This window comes from Leguminivora glycinivorella, chromosome 12 (assembly GCF_023078275.1).
Source record: "Leguminivora glycinivorella isolate SPB_JAAS2020 chromosome 12, LegGlyc_1.1, whole genome shotgun sequence".
NCBI lineage: Eukaryota > Metazoa > Arthropoda > Insecta > Lepidoptera > Tortricidae > Leguminivora > Leguminivora glycinivorella.
This window is the reverse complement of record NC_062982.1, coordinates 23731472-23748752: the sequence shown is the minus strand read 5'-3', so window position 1 is coordinate 23748752 and position 17281 is coordinate 23731472. Positions and strand designations below refer to the sequence as shown.

Here is a 17281-nt window from a genome sequence, read left to right as displayed (position 1 = left end):
TTGATGGGAATATGTGTTGTATGAACCGCTACAAAATTATGACACTAAATAGTAAAAAAAAGAATTGGGGGTGGGGCCCCCCATACATGTAACTGAGGGATGAAAATTTTTTTTTCGATGTACATACCCGTGTGGGGTATCAATGGAAAGGTCTTTTAAAATGATATAAAGTTTTCTAAAAAACATTTTTCTTAAAGTGAACGGTTTTTGAGATATCAGCTCTCAAAGTCGTAAAAAGTATGTCCCCCCCCCTCTATTTTTATAACTACGGGGTATAAAATTCTAAAAAAAATAGAGGTGATGCATGCTAATTAACTCTTTCAACGATTTTTGGTTTGATCAAAGTATCTCTTATAGTTTTTGAGATAGGTTGATTTAACTGTAATTTTGGTTAAGTTATTGGTTTATTATATTTGCTGCTACGGAACCCTTTGTGCGCGAGCCCGACTCGCACTTGGCCGGTTTTTTTTAAATCTGTTACCTTTTTCAATTCAGACTGTTTTGAAAACTAGATTAGTACATTTTTTTTTTAATATTTATATACATGAGTGATTTTTTTTTTCTTTCTTCAATAGCATACAATATAATTGTACAATGCAAGCATCGCACATTTCTTGCGTCAGCATTAAAATTAATATAATTATGACTTGATTAGAATTGCTTTGCATTGCTTGATTGCATTTGCATGCATTTAGTTATGTTTTATTGCAAATAAATAATGATTGATTGATTGATTGATTGCTGTATTTGCGATTACGCTATACATCGATTTATGCATTAGTTTACGTTTATACGTGCTCCTAGCTAGTACTCAGTATACCTTGGTTATCAATAAATTTATAAGTGTATCAAAAATCAGTGTTTCTATCAAGACTACCATCAACCATCAAGAATCATATCATCTAAGGTGTACGGCTCGTACAATAATATTTCACTCATTTCATACCTTTTCATGATTTACATTTTTTTTTTTAATAGGTCGCTTGTCAGGCGTCTAATGTATATTAGGTAATTATTGATGATAACTGATTGTATCGGCCCTATACTTCATTATATGCACCTATTATTGCTAGTAACTAGTAAATAGTACATGTAAGTATTTAGTTATAGAACCTAATGTATCTGGAGCCTCGTCTGCCGACAAACCATACTCTGGTTTGGCAGAAGATAAATTTAGTTGTAGGTTTAGTTTTTGAATAAACATTTATTTCATTTTTCATTTCATCTAATGCAATTCATAATACTTACGGATATTATAATGTTTAGTTAGATCTACTCATAAATTTAATTATAAATTGCAGTGCATAGTTATTAAAACTTTTACTGTCTCCTGTTTTTTTTTTCTGGATCGAAAGGGCTCGTGATTCATTGCATTGTAATACATAGAGATACTATATAGAATATGCATTAAAATCCTATTCAGGGTTACGTATCCACTTTATCGTTTTATTTATTTTGTTTCATCATGATCAGCTTTCTTTCTCGTAGATACTTTGTACCTCACAAAGTAATCAACGATTAATTTTCTAAAATAGATAGCTGTTCATATACTATTTAAGATGTGCTTACCCAATTGACCCAATTATACTAACATCCAATTTATATCTACACAGTATGTATATATTTTAGATAACACTTTTCTTTTAAAGTATTTTATCAACATCTTTTTTTTATTATTATTATCTCTTTATCTATCTTAAGATCTTAACTCTTAGGCTAGGCTATTTTATAATATGATTATTAAAGAAATTACAAAACCACTTTTTTTTTTTGGCTGATTGGCGATTGACCATAGTCACACCTGATGGAAGGTGAAGACATAGTCGAAGATGGAGCTCACCGAATCAGTAATACTTAGCATATTCACTTTTATCTTAAAAAGACCGAGGTCGTATTTTTCTGGGAACATCTATGGTCGGAGTGCATTCCATTCCTTTGATAAAATATTATCTAAATTATTACCCAAATATTATCTCCTTCATTTACTTTCTTTGCGCTGTTAACCGAACAAATCAGCATGCCCATTTACAAGGCATCAAGTCATACTGAAATTGACCGGAGTAACAGGAGTAACAGAATACTTATACAGCTCACCGAACTACGAAGTAGTTTAGTAGGTAAGCACAGTGTTTCTCCCAAGTAGGGTTGCCAACTTTTTTTTAGGGAAATATAGTATTTTAGAAAATTCCATCTAAAAAATATAGTACACCGAAATAAAATATAGTACGGTACACATAATCGATAACCAAGTCGTAGAGATCGTTCTTTCTGTCCACTCTAAGGGGCTCCATTCGGTTTTCATCGATTTTTGACAAGTTTTGTGTTGCATTGGTTCTCTTATTTAAGTATCGTCGAAAGTTGTATGGCCGAATATCACTTCCCAACTCACGTTTCGCGCAATTTTATTCCGCCGAATGTTCATTTCCCAACTTATTATTTTATTTGCCAAGCTCACATTTACCAACTTAACATTTGGCCTTTTTTAAAAAGCAAACTTTCATGTTGTCGAATGTTTTACTTAGCGTAATATATAACTAGTTGTACCAAATGCTTTATTGAACACCAACAATATATATGGCGTATTTAGAAAAATATGCAATATTGAGTCTTCTATCACTTTCTACATTTATTGACAGGTATGCAATTTTTACTTACGTACCTATTAATATTCTTTTAATTTCAATAGTTACCTACTTACTTTTTTTACAAGACCCATATTTAAAAAAAATATACCCATAATATTATAAGTACTTATATTTTTTATGAAATTAGACATTGTTTTAAAAACATTTTTACTTCAATGAAATCTAGACTTTTATAAAAATGCAAAGCGATTTTAATTTTAAACTAATTAAGACAAAAATTTTGACCAAAGAACCAGTTTCGGTCCTAAAATAGTTCAACTTTGATGCTAAATATCACAGAATCAATGAGCTGTGAAGTAGGTACCTAATTATGGGATGCTAGTTTGTTTAAAGACGATTCTGTTAATATGATATGCTTTAGAAACTATCGTAATATTCATAATACCAATGGATTCAAATTTAAGCTCATCGGAGTAGAGAATCCCCTTAAGAAATGTCGTTATTAAATATATCATGGAAAAAATACAAATGTTTTCAAACAACGGTGGCTTTATACGTAACTGCAATATTTGCAGGTCAGAACGAAGTAATAAAATGTACAGAGAAGGTTAAACATGAATAAAAGCGCGAGCGGAGCGAGCGCGAAATTCTTTTCATTGTCAAAACGCCGCTCCTGGCGGTTTGACCCTAGTGTAAATTCGCCACTGGCATGGACCCCAAAAATATAGTACTTTTGCGTACTATATATGCTTCATATAGAATATAGTACGCTGGGCCAAAATATAGTACAGTACTATATTATATAGTACGGTTGGCAACCCTACTCCCAAGGTACCACGATTTGATTTTGTTTTTGCAGCTGTGTCTTTAAATTCCTTCAGGAGATGTTATATCTTGACAGACTCAGCGTTTATTTATGTGTCACACGGAGAGAAAAACAAGGGTGTCACACGCTCGTCGTCGACCCATTAGAAACTTGTATACTCCTTTTTTTTTTTTAGAACCCCATACTGTAGTTCATCGGGAATACCTTGACATAGCTCATTCCACAGCCGGAGCGTGTCGCGGACTCCCGCGATGTGTACATATTACAACAGGCAACACACATGACAGCTTCAAATTAGTCTATGGTAAGCTAGACGTTTCCTCTTCCTTTTTGATTGCGCCATCTTTGTGTGTCAAAGTTAGTTTGGGAACGTGCGATATAAAAGTTATAAATAAAGTGCCTCGTGAAAGCCACATGCATCTTCCCTTCGGCTCTCCAAAAGCTAAGTATAGTTTGAGTATAAAAGAAATAAAAGAGGACATGGTTGTCCCACTCGCATATTTATTTTCTTCATCATGATCTCCATTTAGAACGAGAGATCTGTCTTATTTGAGTTTGAGCTGCTTATCTTTATTTGAGACCAATGCGCTTAATAATCACTATAATTAATATGCCTTAAAAGTTAACCTGAGGTGAAGATGATGTGCATGAGTTTGGCGAGAGAGGAGAATATCGTTTGCCCTTAACCTGTTTGTCTCACTTGCGTACTTGTCGAGAGGCTATGTTTGCCTGGCTACGGCCGAAGTGAAAGAGGATTTATCCTTTTATATAGAGGCTATGTTTGCCTGGCTACGGCCGAAGTGAAAGAGGATTTATCCTTTTATATAGAGGCTATGTTTGCCTGGCTACGGCCGAAGTGAAAGAGGATTTATCCTTTTATATAGAGGCTATGTTTGCCTGGCTACGGCCGAAGTGAAAGAGGATTTATCCTTTTATATAGAGGCTATGTTTGCCTGGCTACGGCCGAAGTGAAAGAGGATTTATCCTTTTATATAGAGGCTATGTTTGCCTGGCTACGGCCGAAGTGAAAGAGGATTTATCCTTTTATATAGAGGCTATGTTTGCCTGGCTACGGCCGAAGCGAAAGAGGATTTGATCCTTGATATAGAGGCTGAGTTGCCTTGACCATGGTCAGTGACGAAATAGAGGGATTACCCTTAGAGTATGAGGCTGTGTAGCCTTCTTACGGATATTGAACGAATGCGTAACGTTGTGTTGCAACCTGTGCAATTACTTATGTGTTGACATACAAATATGATCATATTATGCGTTATAACCAATCTTAATAAATCCAATATATGGATATATCATACCATGTTTACAAGTCATATTATTATTATTATTTTAAACCCAGATCGGTTCATGCTATGAGCCAGTAACTATGCTAATATAATTCTACAACATAAATACATTCACATATATCATAATTCTCATATAGATAAGGAATAATAAGGACCAAGTCCTCAGGATAGTTTCCCAATTGATTGAGATAGTAAAACAATAACAATCATAATACTTCAATATATTCTTGGTATCAATATAATGACAATTGTTCATGTTATAAATACATAGGTTGTGTACCTTAGTGACCCATGGTTATAAAACTATTTTCTATACAGGTGGTGGCATATAATCCGGTGGAAGCTATCAGCTGTGCTGAGAGCTTATGGGCGAGAGAGCCACCGAGGTCATATCTTCAGCTCAAGGTATGAATCATTTCCTTCTCAGTGTAACCAACCTCTTATCTCAACAATGTTAGCGAAGCAGATGATGATGATTTGTTATATTACTAAAATGATGTACATGTCAGGTCAAAGGTAGAATTGTACCTCATTATCTAGGACTGAAATTGTTCTCCCAAACTCACAAGCAAATGAGAGCTCAGGCAAGAAACGTTTTGTATCAGAGTCGATACAAAAATTGGTGGTAGAGTGTCTTGGATATGATTACAAATTTATGAAACTGTTTCACAAATGATTTACCAAATTTGTACTAAATACAAACTTTAAGAGGTTAAAGGTTGCCCTGTGATCGTTGTGATTCATACAAAGTGCTGCCACCTATTGATTGTGTGTTGTAAACTATAAGCGTCACCTTACATTTTTGAATTTCCCGCGTAAGGAAATACCATTGAAATCTGCGTGTGATTTACATCTTTGAAACCCTAATTACCTTATAAAACACGTACTTGTTCAAAAATCATGAATTTGTAACATAAAAACTAAATAATTATAATATTACGCAACTTATTTTGCGAAAGTGATGTAGACATGTCGATGTCGGCAAGTTTCATATCGATAATTATTGTACACTATATCATAAAACAGAATAACGATTATTTCAGATATCGATACTTTAACCAAAAAGAATATTGAAGAAATATTAAAGATCAAATAAAACTTAGAAAATAATTAAAATCACTTAAAAAATTTACTGTCATTTACATCTTGTGAGTGACAAATTGTTTACAATTTGCACTTGATTGAAAGTTTATGCTTGCAATTTCAATAGAAAACCAGAGATTTAATAATATAACTGTTCAACTATTCTATATCAAGATTTTGATTCAATGGCGAACATAATGACACTCTAGAAATGCTTAAATTTGAGGTTATGATTATCGAGCATACTGCTGTTCGATACGATTCACTTATTTGTTCGCATCAGAAGGATACTACACTTTATTCATCACATGTCACTACTGTCATAATTCAGTTGATTAATTATGCTTTTCTTTACGGAGTAATAAATAAACCGAATATTATAAGATACACTTGATGTTTTAATAAAGATCTTATCGATGATTTCGATAGAAACCCCTTTTGAAATGTATTTACAGGTAACTTACCTTGAGTGTAAGCACATGGAATACCGGTATGCAAAAACCGATAATTTATCGATATAATTTTATCGACAACCTTGGCCACAGCAAGATGGTGGAACCGATTACTCCTGTCGAAAAACATTGTGCAACAAGTGGTTTGCGAGTGAATAATTAAAATAAATATAAAGTTGTGCGGCGAATGGGAAGTGTTGTATTGTGTTTGAAATAAACTATATAAGGCTTAAAGGTGAGTGTTTGTAAATAGAAACTTTTAGGTTACGGCCTACCAAGTCTGTGTTATTTCAACAACTTACTAGTAAACTTTCTTAAAGGATTATTTGCAATTATTTATGTAATATTACGATCATTTCTTTGTCTTTATGATTCAAAACCTGTGAGATGAAACGTGAGAGTATATTGATTGAAATTTACATGGCCAAGTTACATATTTGCGAAAAAATACATTTTTCCCGGCGACATGACATGTGCATTGTGATTGCGTATTGCGTACGGCGTATGAGGTAACCTTATGAAGGGAATAATTAGAGACGGAACACTAAATACATTGTTGGGATAAGGTCATTAAGTAAATTTAAAATGACTATTTATTGAAATCAAAATGAATCCCAACTTATTTCGTGTTCAATTGAAACAGCGTACGAGTGCTGACGAACGTCGAGTCAGGCGTGAAGACAAAGTATAGGCATAAAGCCGAACGAAGTTCTCGGCTGCCTCCGGCTGCGTGAGGAAATAGAACTCCTTTGGCCACATATTAGCAGGTATGTAAATATGACTGTTGAATAATATAGTCAATTGCGTTTATGAAAATAAAGAAAATTCTTTCATTAAAGTAAAATCATTGTGATAATGATGTTGTTGACGTTTACATCCTAGTGAAACTAGATGGCGCTAAGCTATGATATAACATTTTATTAATTTCATAAAAATAATCAGTGATTGATTAATTATAAATAAATGAAGTGATTCAACATTTACTGAATAATGTTTGTTGCCATGATTTTCATCGAATACTCTAGAATATTCTACATTTCTGTGACATTGTCACAATTTGAGTGTCGTTAAATCATATATTTGGTAATATAAATATTGAATGTGAACTTAAATGCTTAAATATGTGATAAATGTTTATGTACTGATCCTAGCGATGAGGATAAGTTATTATTGACAGAGACTATTTAGATTTACACACAATTCAGTTCATCATCATCATTATAGAGGTCAAGTCGTACCATCTATACTTAAAATAAAATAAAATAATTTAAAATAAATTCATATACCTACAATACTTATCCGTCAATTACTCCAAATTATTTATGATTTGCACATTAAATAAAAAACTTATAAAATGCCTTACTACTTTAATTAATTTTGACATGTTAAGTTGATTTGTCTCAAAATGCGTTTTCAGAATAAAGAAAGAACACAATGGACATCATATTATTGAAGCGTCTTAGAACATTTGCCAATAGTATAAAAGAGCATCAAGCGAAAGCATCAGAGCTATGTGCGTGTCGTCCATGGGAAGGTAATGAAGTGGAACAAGCCGCTATCATTGCCTCCAAGTTACAGTCAACGCTGGGGAAATTTCAGAGTGATCTCTATCAGTATTTTAATACAAGCACTGATCCGAACCCTGATGAGGTCTCGACCTTAACAGAGATACAATTACAAGGCGAGGAAATTTTAGCTGAACTTAATGCCAGAATACAGATTATTGACGCTCATTACTCCTCCCTATACAAAGTTAAGAAAGCGATGAAGCCTCAAGATTGCAGGAAAACATTAGATGAATTAGAAAGACACCTTAGAGTATTGCAATCCCTAGGAGAAGACACTAATAAGAATAACTTAAGGTTCCTTTTCATGGAAAAATTTCCTGAAGATGTGATTTATGAGTTGAAACTGAAGTTGAAAACTGAATCCACAGAAGAGATAAGGAAACAGTTAAACGCTATCATAACGGCAAAGGAGGATGTTGACAGAATTAATGCAGAGGACAAAAATATAGAACCTACCTTCACCACTGAAACGTTACACGTGAAAATTAATAAAGTTAAGGATAATAATAAACATTTGAAGAAATTCACTGGTGAAAGGAAATTTAAAAATGAATATAATATGAAACCTAAAGGGAAACCCATCAAAACCGAACCGGGTACTTCAACATTTTCTAGCGTAGACAGAAGGAAGAGACCGTATGAAGCCAATAACGAATCAAGAAATCAATATCCACCTAAAAAGCGAGACAGGAAGGACTGTATATTTTGTCACGGTGATCATTTCAATGATAGTTGTCCGCGCTTTACAACTTTAGCTGAGAGAAAAGGCAAGTTATCTGACCGCTGCTTCATATGTTTTAAATATGGTCACAGACAAAACACCTGCAGAACAACACATGTCTGCCATTATTGTGGGGCAAGAAACCGACATAACAGAGCATTATGCCCTGACAAAGAACTGCAAAATACCACGACTACGTCTACTTAAACAACAAAAATCAAGATAAACAACCATTTTCAAACAACTGTAGTAAACAATTAAACAACATAAGACATGATAACTTCATGAAAATATACAGAGTTTTGTTAGAATGTATTATACAAATAATCATTAATCACCTGATTCATTATTCAAGTTGTCAGAATGTCTGCCTGAAAAAAGATAGTATAATGATAGAAAATTCATGTAATTTGTTAATGAAATTTAGATGCCACAAAATTGGAATAACCGCTGATGTAGAAAAGGCTTTTCTACAGATAGGCCTGAATGATAATGACAGAGATGTCACAAGATTTTTATGGTTAAAAGATGTATCCAAACCAGCAGTGAAAGAGAATCTCATACATTTAAGATTTACACGAGTACCTTTCGGAATTATATCAAGCCCATTTTTATTAAATGCTACAATCAAAATGCACCTATCCAGATCCGACAATGACAAACTAAAAAATCTAGCCAACAATATATATGTAGATAACGTTTTGACAGGAACAAACAGCGTCGAAGAAGCAACAAAACTGTATAAAGACAGCAAAGACGTATTCAAGCAAATATCAATGAACCTTAGAGAGTGGAGTTCTAACTCTAAAGAATTTATGCAAAATATAACAGATGCGACTACAGATAAAACGGTGAAAACTCTTGGTCTGAACTGGGACTTAGAAAAGGACTCTAGCAACTGGCCATGCCCACCCGTACGACACACTCTCCTTTTTCGAGGGGAGGGTCTGTCGAAAGAAACAATACATGAAAATGAAATGAACCTAGATAAAGAAAATCAGTTTAAAAAGAATAGTCACTTGAACAAACATCAGAAGCATCAATCAAAAATCAAAGATATTCGTACAACAACACAGACAAACAATACAGATAACAGAGTAAACTCAGAAACACAAGAAATAAGAAGTATACAGAAACAATATTATCCAGATGAAGTCGATAACAACCAGTCTTACCCGTAACCTAGGATTATTTAAAGATGTGGACGGAATCCTTCGATGCGACGGTCGTCTGACACACTCCGATTTATCGTATGATGCAAAGCACCCAATTCTTCTGCCCAAAGATTGCGATTACACTACAAATGTTATAAGGAAAGCACATGAGAACAACTATCATGTTGGTATACCTCACACCCTTGATATAATCAGACAACGCTTTTGGATTCCACAAGGAAGAGCACAAGTACAAAAATATATCCGTAAATGCCAGCAATGTGTGAAACATGGCGGAGGACCCTACTCCTTACCAGAAACTCCTGCTTTACCACCTGAAAGAGTAAAGTATGAGACAGCATATACATATGTAGGTGTAGATTACTTTGGACCAATGTATGTTAAAGAAGAAACTCAACAAAAACGATGGATTTGCTTATTCACTTGCTTAGTCGTTCGTGCTATACATTTGGAGCTAGTAAAAGACATGACAGCAGAAGAATGTTTACTAGCATTTAGAAGATTCATGGCTACCAGAGGTGTTCCTACTCTGATTGTAACAGACAACGCACTTCAATTCAAATTACTATCTGAACTAATGACAACTAAAAGTTTAACAGAGGAAAATATACAATGGAAATTCATCCCTCAGCTGGCCCCATGGCATGGGGGCGTATACGAAAGATTAGTGGGTGTTACCAAGCACTGTCTTAAACGAACACTACAGAAACATCTATTGAACGATACCCAACTACTAACCGTTCTTAAAGAAGTGGAAAGTGTCGTCAACACAAGACCATTAACCTACGTAGGTACTGGTTTGGAACATGTATTGAAACCAGCAGACTTCTTGACACCGGGAAAATGTCTAGGACTACAGATGTCAATGAAGGAAACACCCGTTAACGCCACTACAACCAAACAACAACTCATAGAAGGTTGGAGACGTGGTGAGACTATCATGAGAGAATACAAGGACATGTTCATGAATCAGTATCTGCTTAGCTTAAGAGAACGTTACAAAAATTCAACCAAACAACCCAGAGTTAAAACTCACAATGAACCATGTGTTGGAGACATTGTACAAATGAAAGGTGATACTAAGAACAGAGAGAACTGGAAAGTAGGGAAGATCGTTGAATTAATTAAAGGAGCTGATGGATTATGTAGAGTCGCTCGAGTGAAGATCGACAATGGTACATTTACGACATCCTTATTACACTTATACCCTTTGGAAGTAGAAGATGTTCCAACACCTAACAATTTGTCTAATCATCAATTAGAGGAAGAACCTACAACAAGGATAAAAGAAATGAAATTAGAAGAAAGTACAGATTCTTCAGTGATACAAAGAGAGTTTTATCCCGATGTACAACTAGAAATAGAGCTTGATACAACTGATAACATGGACATGGACACGGCACATAGCAAAGAGATGACAGAGGAGAACCTCAACGTTCCTAATGCAGACAAAGATATGATAGAATTAAACTTAGAGCAGAAATGTGATAATATAAACCCAAAGGCTGATATGGCTGATGAGAGCTATGAGTCAGAAGTAAACCAGTCTGACAATCAAAGGCAAATGAGGACTGCGGCGGTCCAAGCTAGGGAGAAAATCCGAGAGTGGACCCGCCATTTGATGACCACACTAACTGCATCGTTATAGCTCGCTCGGCGGGTGTGTCGCGGACTCCCGCGATGTGTACATATTACAACAGGCAACACACATGACAGCTTCAAATTAGTCTATGGTAAGCTAGACGTTTCCTCTTCCTTTTTGATTGCGCCATCTTTGTGTGTCAAAGTTAGTTTGGGAACGTGCGATATAAAAGTTATAAATAAAGTGCCTCGTGAAAGCCACATGCATCTTCCCTTCGGCTCTCCAAAAGCTAAGTATAGTTTGAGTATAAAAGAAATAAAAGAGGACATGGTTGTCCCACTCGCATATTTATTTTCTTCATCATGATCTCCATTTAGAACGAGAGATCTGTCTTATTTGAGTTTGAGCTGCTTATCTTTATTTGAGACCAATGCGCTTAATAATCACTATAATTAATATGCCTTAAAAGTTAACCTGAGGTGAAGATGATGTGCATGAGTTTGGCGAGAGAGGAGAATATCGTTTGCCCTTAACCTGTTTGTCTCACTTGCGTACTTGTCGAGAGGCTATGTTTGCCTGGCTACGGCCGAAGTGAAAGAGGATTTATCCTTTTATATAGAGGCTATGTTTGCCTGGCTACGGCCGAAGTGAAAGAGGATTTATCCTTTTATATAGAGGCTATGTTTGCCTGGCTACGGCCGAAGTGAAAGAGGATTTATCCTTTTATATAGAGGCTATGTTTGCCTGGCTACGGCCGAAGTGAAAGAGGATTTATCCTTTTATATAGAGGCTATGTTTGCCTGGCTACGGCCGAAGTGAAAGAGGATTTATCCTTTTATATAGAGGCTATGTTTGCCTGGCTACGGCCGAAGTGAAAGAGGATTTATCCTTTTATATAGAGGCTATGTTTGCCTGGCTACGGCCGAAGCGAAAGAGGATTTGATCCTTGATATAGAGGCTGAGTTGCCTTGACCATGGTCAGTGACGAAATAGAGGGATTACCCTTAGAGTATGAGGCTGTGTAGCCTTCTTACGGATATTGAACGAATGCGTAACGTTGTGTTGCAACCTGTGCAATTACTTATGTGTTGACATACAAATATGATCATATTATGCGTTATAACCAATCTTAATAAATCCAATATATGGATATATCATACCATGTTTACAAGTCATATTATTATTATTATTTTAAACCCAGATCGGTTCATGCTATGAGCCAGTAACTATGCTAATATAATTCTACAACATAAATACATTCACATATATCATAATTCTCATATAGATAAGGAATAATAAGGACCAAGTCCTCAGGATAGTTTCCCAATTGATTGAGATAGTAAAACAATAACAATCATAATACTTCAATATATTCTTGGTATCAATATAATGACAATTGTTCATGTTATAAATACATAGGTTGTGTACCTTAGTGACCCATGGTCATAAAACTATTTTCTATACAGGTGGTGGCATATAATCCGGTGGAAGCTATCAGCTGTGCTGAGAGCTTATGGGCGAGAGAGCCACCGAGGTCATATCTTCAGCTCAAGGTATGAATCATTTCCTTCTCAGTGTAACCAACCTCTTATCTCAACAATGTTAGCGAAGCAGATGATGATGATTTGTTATATTACTAAAATGATGTACATGTCAGGTCAAAGGTAGAATTGTACCTCATTATCTAGGACTGAAATTGTTCTCCCAAACTCACAAGCAAATGAGAGCTCAGGCAAGAAACGTTTTGTATCAGAGTCGATACAGAGCGTTCGTGGGAGGAAATATTATTGTTTTGTTTTTTTTTTTTTGAACCAATCTTTTATTTAAACCAACAAGTCGATTTTGTAAAAGCACATGTCACATATTGTTTTAAACATATGTTTAGCTGATTCAATAAAATATATTTTAACAAGTTTGACCTTGTTGTTTGGTTCGTACAAATTCGACTTGTATCATCAATATTGTGATTTATTCCCTTTACTAAAATACTATTGTTTCAAACAGATAAACACGCAACAAGACGAGTTTGTTAGATTCACAAGGCAAATTTCTCTCAGTTGTACCCTTAACTTCACATCCGTCTATCAATCCATTTATATATAGAATCATGTTCCCTAACCTCTTAATAATGTGCATTGTAAGTAGTTAGGTACCTAGATAATTGACGTGAAGCATTGAAATCTGTGATTATTTAACATTTTACAATCACTACAGACAAAGCTGATTCAGCCGCTGATTGTTGTCCTTTTGTTCATTTTCTTGACCAGACGAAATAAGGTCACTAGTGAGATTTATTTTATAAATTTACAAACTTAGGTTACTAGTTCGCTTGGAAAATCTTTAATATGTATTCACGAAAGAGAGACCACATTTCAATATCCTCCCGTGAAATTACGCAAACAAGTTCAGCATTTTTATTTCTTATTTTTTTTCTATATTAGTTCAATAGAGGCTCACAGATCCATTAGTTTATTTGTTTTAACTGGATACCTGACTTGTATGAGATTCACCTACATGAATCTCTGCAGTATGTACCTATTACCCTAACTGATATCGAGTACCTTCAGTACCAATATATTTTTTGTAATGATTTTCAACTGACGTAGATTGTCTTTGAAAATCTATCATAGATCAACTTAAATAGGCATGTCTTTCTCTTGAGGTCACCCATACTGACAAAGCCTTGTTGACGGTAAGCAGAGTTAGCAACTTGTTTTTTTTTCCGCGTTGTTGAAATGTATCAAGCGTTCGCTTAATTTTATTCAATTCAGCTGCACCACTACGTGTTTTTTTTATATACAATGCAATGTCAAACCAATGCACTGTCTTTTTTTTTTTTTCACTCTTTTCACTCTGATTGACGTTAGCGCCATCTAGGTATATAAAGAGTGCTCTTTTCCAGCGCTCCCACCGAACTCCTACTGATGTAGGATCACCTTCGCTGTCAAATGCCTCCAACGACAATTAAGAAGCCATACTGGACTTTCTTGGGGCAACCTGTACCCAATCAATTTAATGATTCTAACTAACACAAGTCAAAATATATTATATTGAAAATATTTCAACTTATGCTATCTCAAAGTACTCAGTCATTGTACTTGAGTGTTTTACTGGGGTAGTTGTCTCAGACTCTCAGGCACTGGAGGCCTTGGTATTTTTTCTTTCATATGTGTAATTTATTTCGGTCTCAATTTAATGATATTTATTGACCGACGTCAATCTACTATTATGACAATTGAAGGCTCAGATAGTATTTATCATCTGATCTAAGCGTCATTTAAGCGCACGTTCAACCAGTATAACCGTAATTTACTTCGTGTTTAGGTTATTATCATTAAACTGATATTTGCAATAATTCAATGTTCAGTTTTTTTTTCTTATTGCTATTTAACTACTGTTTATAACAATTTAATGATCAGTATTATCTGCTGTATCCAACTTCGCAATTTAATGTCTTATTTTCAACCACAAATGGCATAAAATTTCTTAGTATTTAAGTGCCAATTAAATGGTCGAAACTAAACAATACAATTGTATGTACAGAGTGGACCTCCATGTGCGGTTTGCAAATTCGCAATTTAATGCCTTATTTTCAGCCACAAATGGCATAAAACTTCATAGTATTTAGATGCCAATTAAATGGTCGATACTAAACAATACAATTGAATGTACAGAGTGCACCTCCATGTGCTGTTTCCAAATTCGCAATTTAATGCCTTATTTTCAGCCACAAATGGCATAAAATTTCATAGTACTTAGGTGCCAATTAAATGGTCGATACAATTGAATGTACAGAGTTGCACCTCCGTTTAATGCCTCTTTTTTTCTGCCGACTTTACTGACAAAGTAATTTAATACTCAGATGGAAACTGCTTATCATAAGTGCTTCAAAAATGTGTTTTTTTTTTGTTCTATACCGTGTTTTTTTTTTCGTTAAATTTGACACGTCGTTAGGTTCATTATCAAGAACCATCCTGTATATCACTTTTAGGTAAATATGCAATAAAAAATGTTCATCCTTTTCATACATAATAAATTAATTTATTATTGTGAGAGACCCTTAAGAATAACTTTCAAATTAGAGTCAAGTGATTGACGGCATATGTCAAAACAAATAACATTAGGAATTGTTTTGTTCAGCACTTTTTTTTTTAACTCGATAACCGCAAGAATTACGACGCTAGTTTCATAGATAAATTAATTGTATTTGATGTAATGAATCTTTTTTTTTTTAAGTTAACGTAATCCAATAACAACAGGGTGTATATTTCTTTATTTATTATAAGTAGGTATATTTAGCACTTAATGTGAACCCATCTGGTTTTCTGGTTTTTAAGTAATTAAATACTCAGATAAAACTGCTCGAAATCGGCGTTAGGAATGTTTACGTAAGTCAATCCGCGACAAGAGTATTAGTCACGATTTTATGGCATGTTCAATCAATTCAAAAGATTCACGTTCAAGTGATAATCTATCTCTAAATAAGTGTTACTTTCCCGACATATGCATAGATCCTTTCATTTGCAGCTGTAGTTCAAATAACCACTTAATGAAGTCGTGACTTACGTTACTTTTACGTAAATTCACCCCTGTAAGGAAGTATACTTAGGTAAGTATTTATCTAGTTTGTTTTGGTTTTCACCTTACTCTCAAACATCGACTAATGCTACCATAGGACATATAGTGTGATGGTTGTACAACATTTTATCATTCAAGTAAATGCCTTATTTAGGTAAATAGCTTAACCATTCATAAATTTAGCAACATCACATAATTTTGTGTATTAAACCAACCAACAGGTAGATGGTAACTTCACTAATTAAAAATAAATATCATTTCTTTTGGTTGGACGGAAATTATAATATTGTAATGATTCCGGGCTGTGATTTATGTAATAAATCAATTTTATAAACCCACTACACATAAACTCAAATAACATTTTGGTACCTAAAAACATTTTGCAATCTAGGTAGGTAACCAAACCGTTTACTAGGTAGGTAGGAGCCACACACCAACACCTATATAGGCATGACAATCTAGGAAGGCTGGCCGTATGTTGTCAATTGCCTCAAACATTTTATTAATTGCATCGTTCGGTTACCTGCTTAAGGTTTTAAATTCGCACGGTTGAAAGAAATAACATTTCATTTATTTTTATTTGGTTTTGACTTAATTCTTGAAAAACTGCCATTATAATCATTTCGCTTTGTAGTATTTAATGAACACTTTCATTTAGCTTCATTACGTTCCGAAACTACTAAGAATGCCAGTAATTTAAAACGGCAGGTAACCAAACCTGTTTACAAAAAGATAACGGTGCATCGTTACTCGATTTTATAGGTTATGTTACTTATGTTTCTATCCCATCCTCGTCGCCACTTGTAATGTCACGCTATTACACTATATTACATTGGGTTGGCTCGCCAATACACACCGCACGTCCGTCCTCTATCGCACTCGGACACCGACTGCCATATGTACTCGAGACACCTATACACTACAACAGGTACCCCGATTAGGACGGAAGCCAAACTGTGTTTCGGGTAGGATCTCTTCAGAGAGATTTGTAAGGCGGTTCAAAAGAACTCTGGCAAAGACCTTTCCAGGAACTGAGAGAAGCGAAATACCGCGGTACGAGTTACAATCCGCTCGGTCACCTTTGTTCTTATGAGGAGGCACACGGACATGTTATCCCGCCAGGCGGCGCCTGTGCGTCTTCTCTCATGTCACAGTCATTCATATGTGAGAGAGAGAGAAAAATATCATCCTCTCGCTCTCACGTATGAAATTCTTTATCTATGCAATGGACTAATAAGGTGGCACCATCTGTCATAATCTTTGAGTGTGCCTCCTCATTATGTAAGTACTTATCCAGACTTATTCCGTCGCCTTTCAGTTGGTGGGCGATTTTAATCATGTTACAGCCTGGCAGAAAAAAAAGAATAGAAATCAAATAGTGGCAACATGGTAGTGCCGTCCCTTTCGAAC

General features: G+C 34.9%; 1 protein-coding gene across 1 annotated transcript; it reads left to right on the top strand.

The window, feature by feature from the left end:
* Positions 1-6497: 6497 nt before the first annotated feature.
* LOC125231577 lies at positions 6498-8743 on the top strand. Its single transcript, XM_048137036.1, has 2 exons — positions 6498-7014; positions 7665-8743. The coding sequence occupies exon 2, from the start codon at positions 7682-7684 to the stop codon at positions 8741-8743; it is 1062 nt and encodes a 353-aa protein (XP_047992993.1). The 5' UTR covers positions 6498-7014; positions 7665-7681.
* Positions 8744-17281: the final 8538 nt, after the last annotated feature.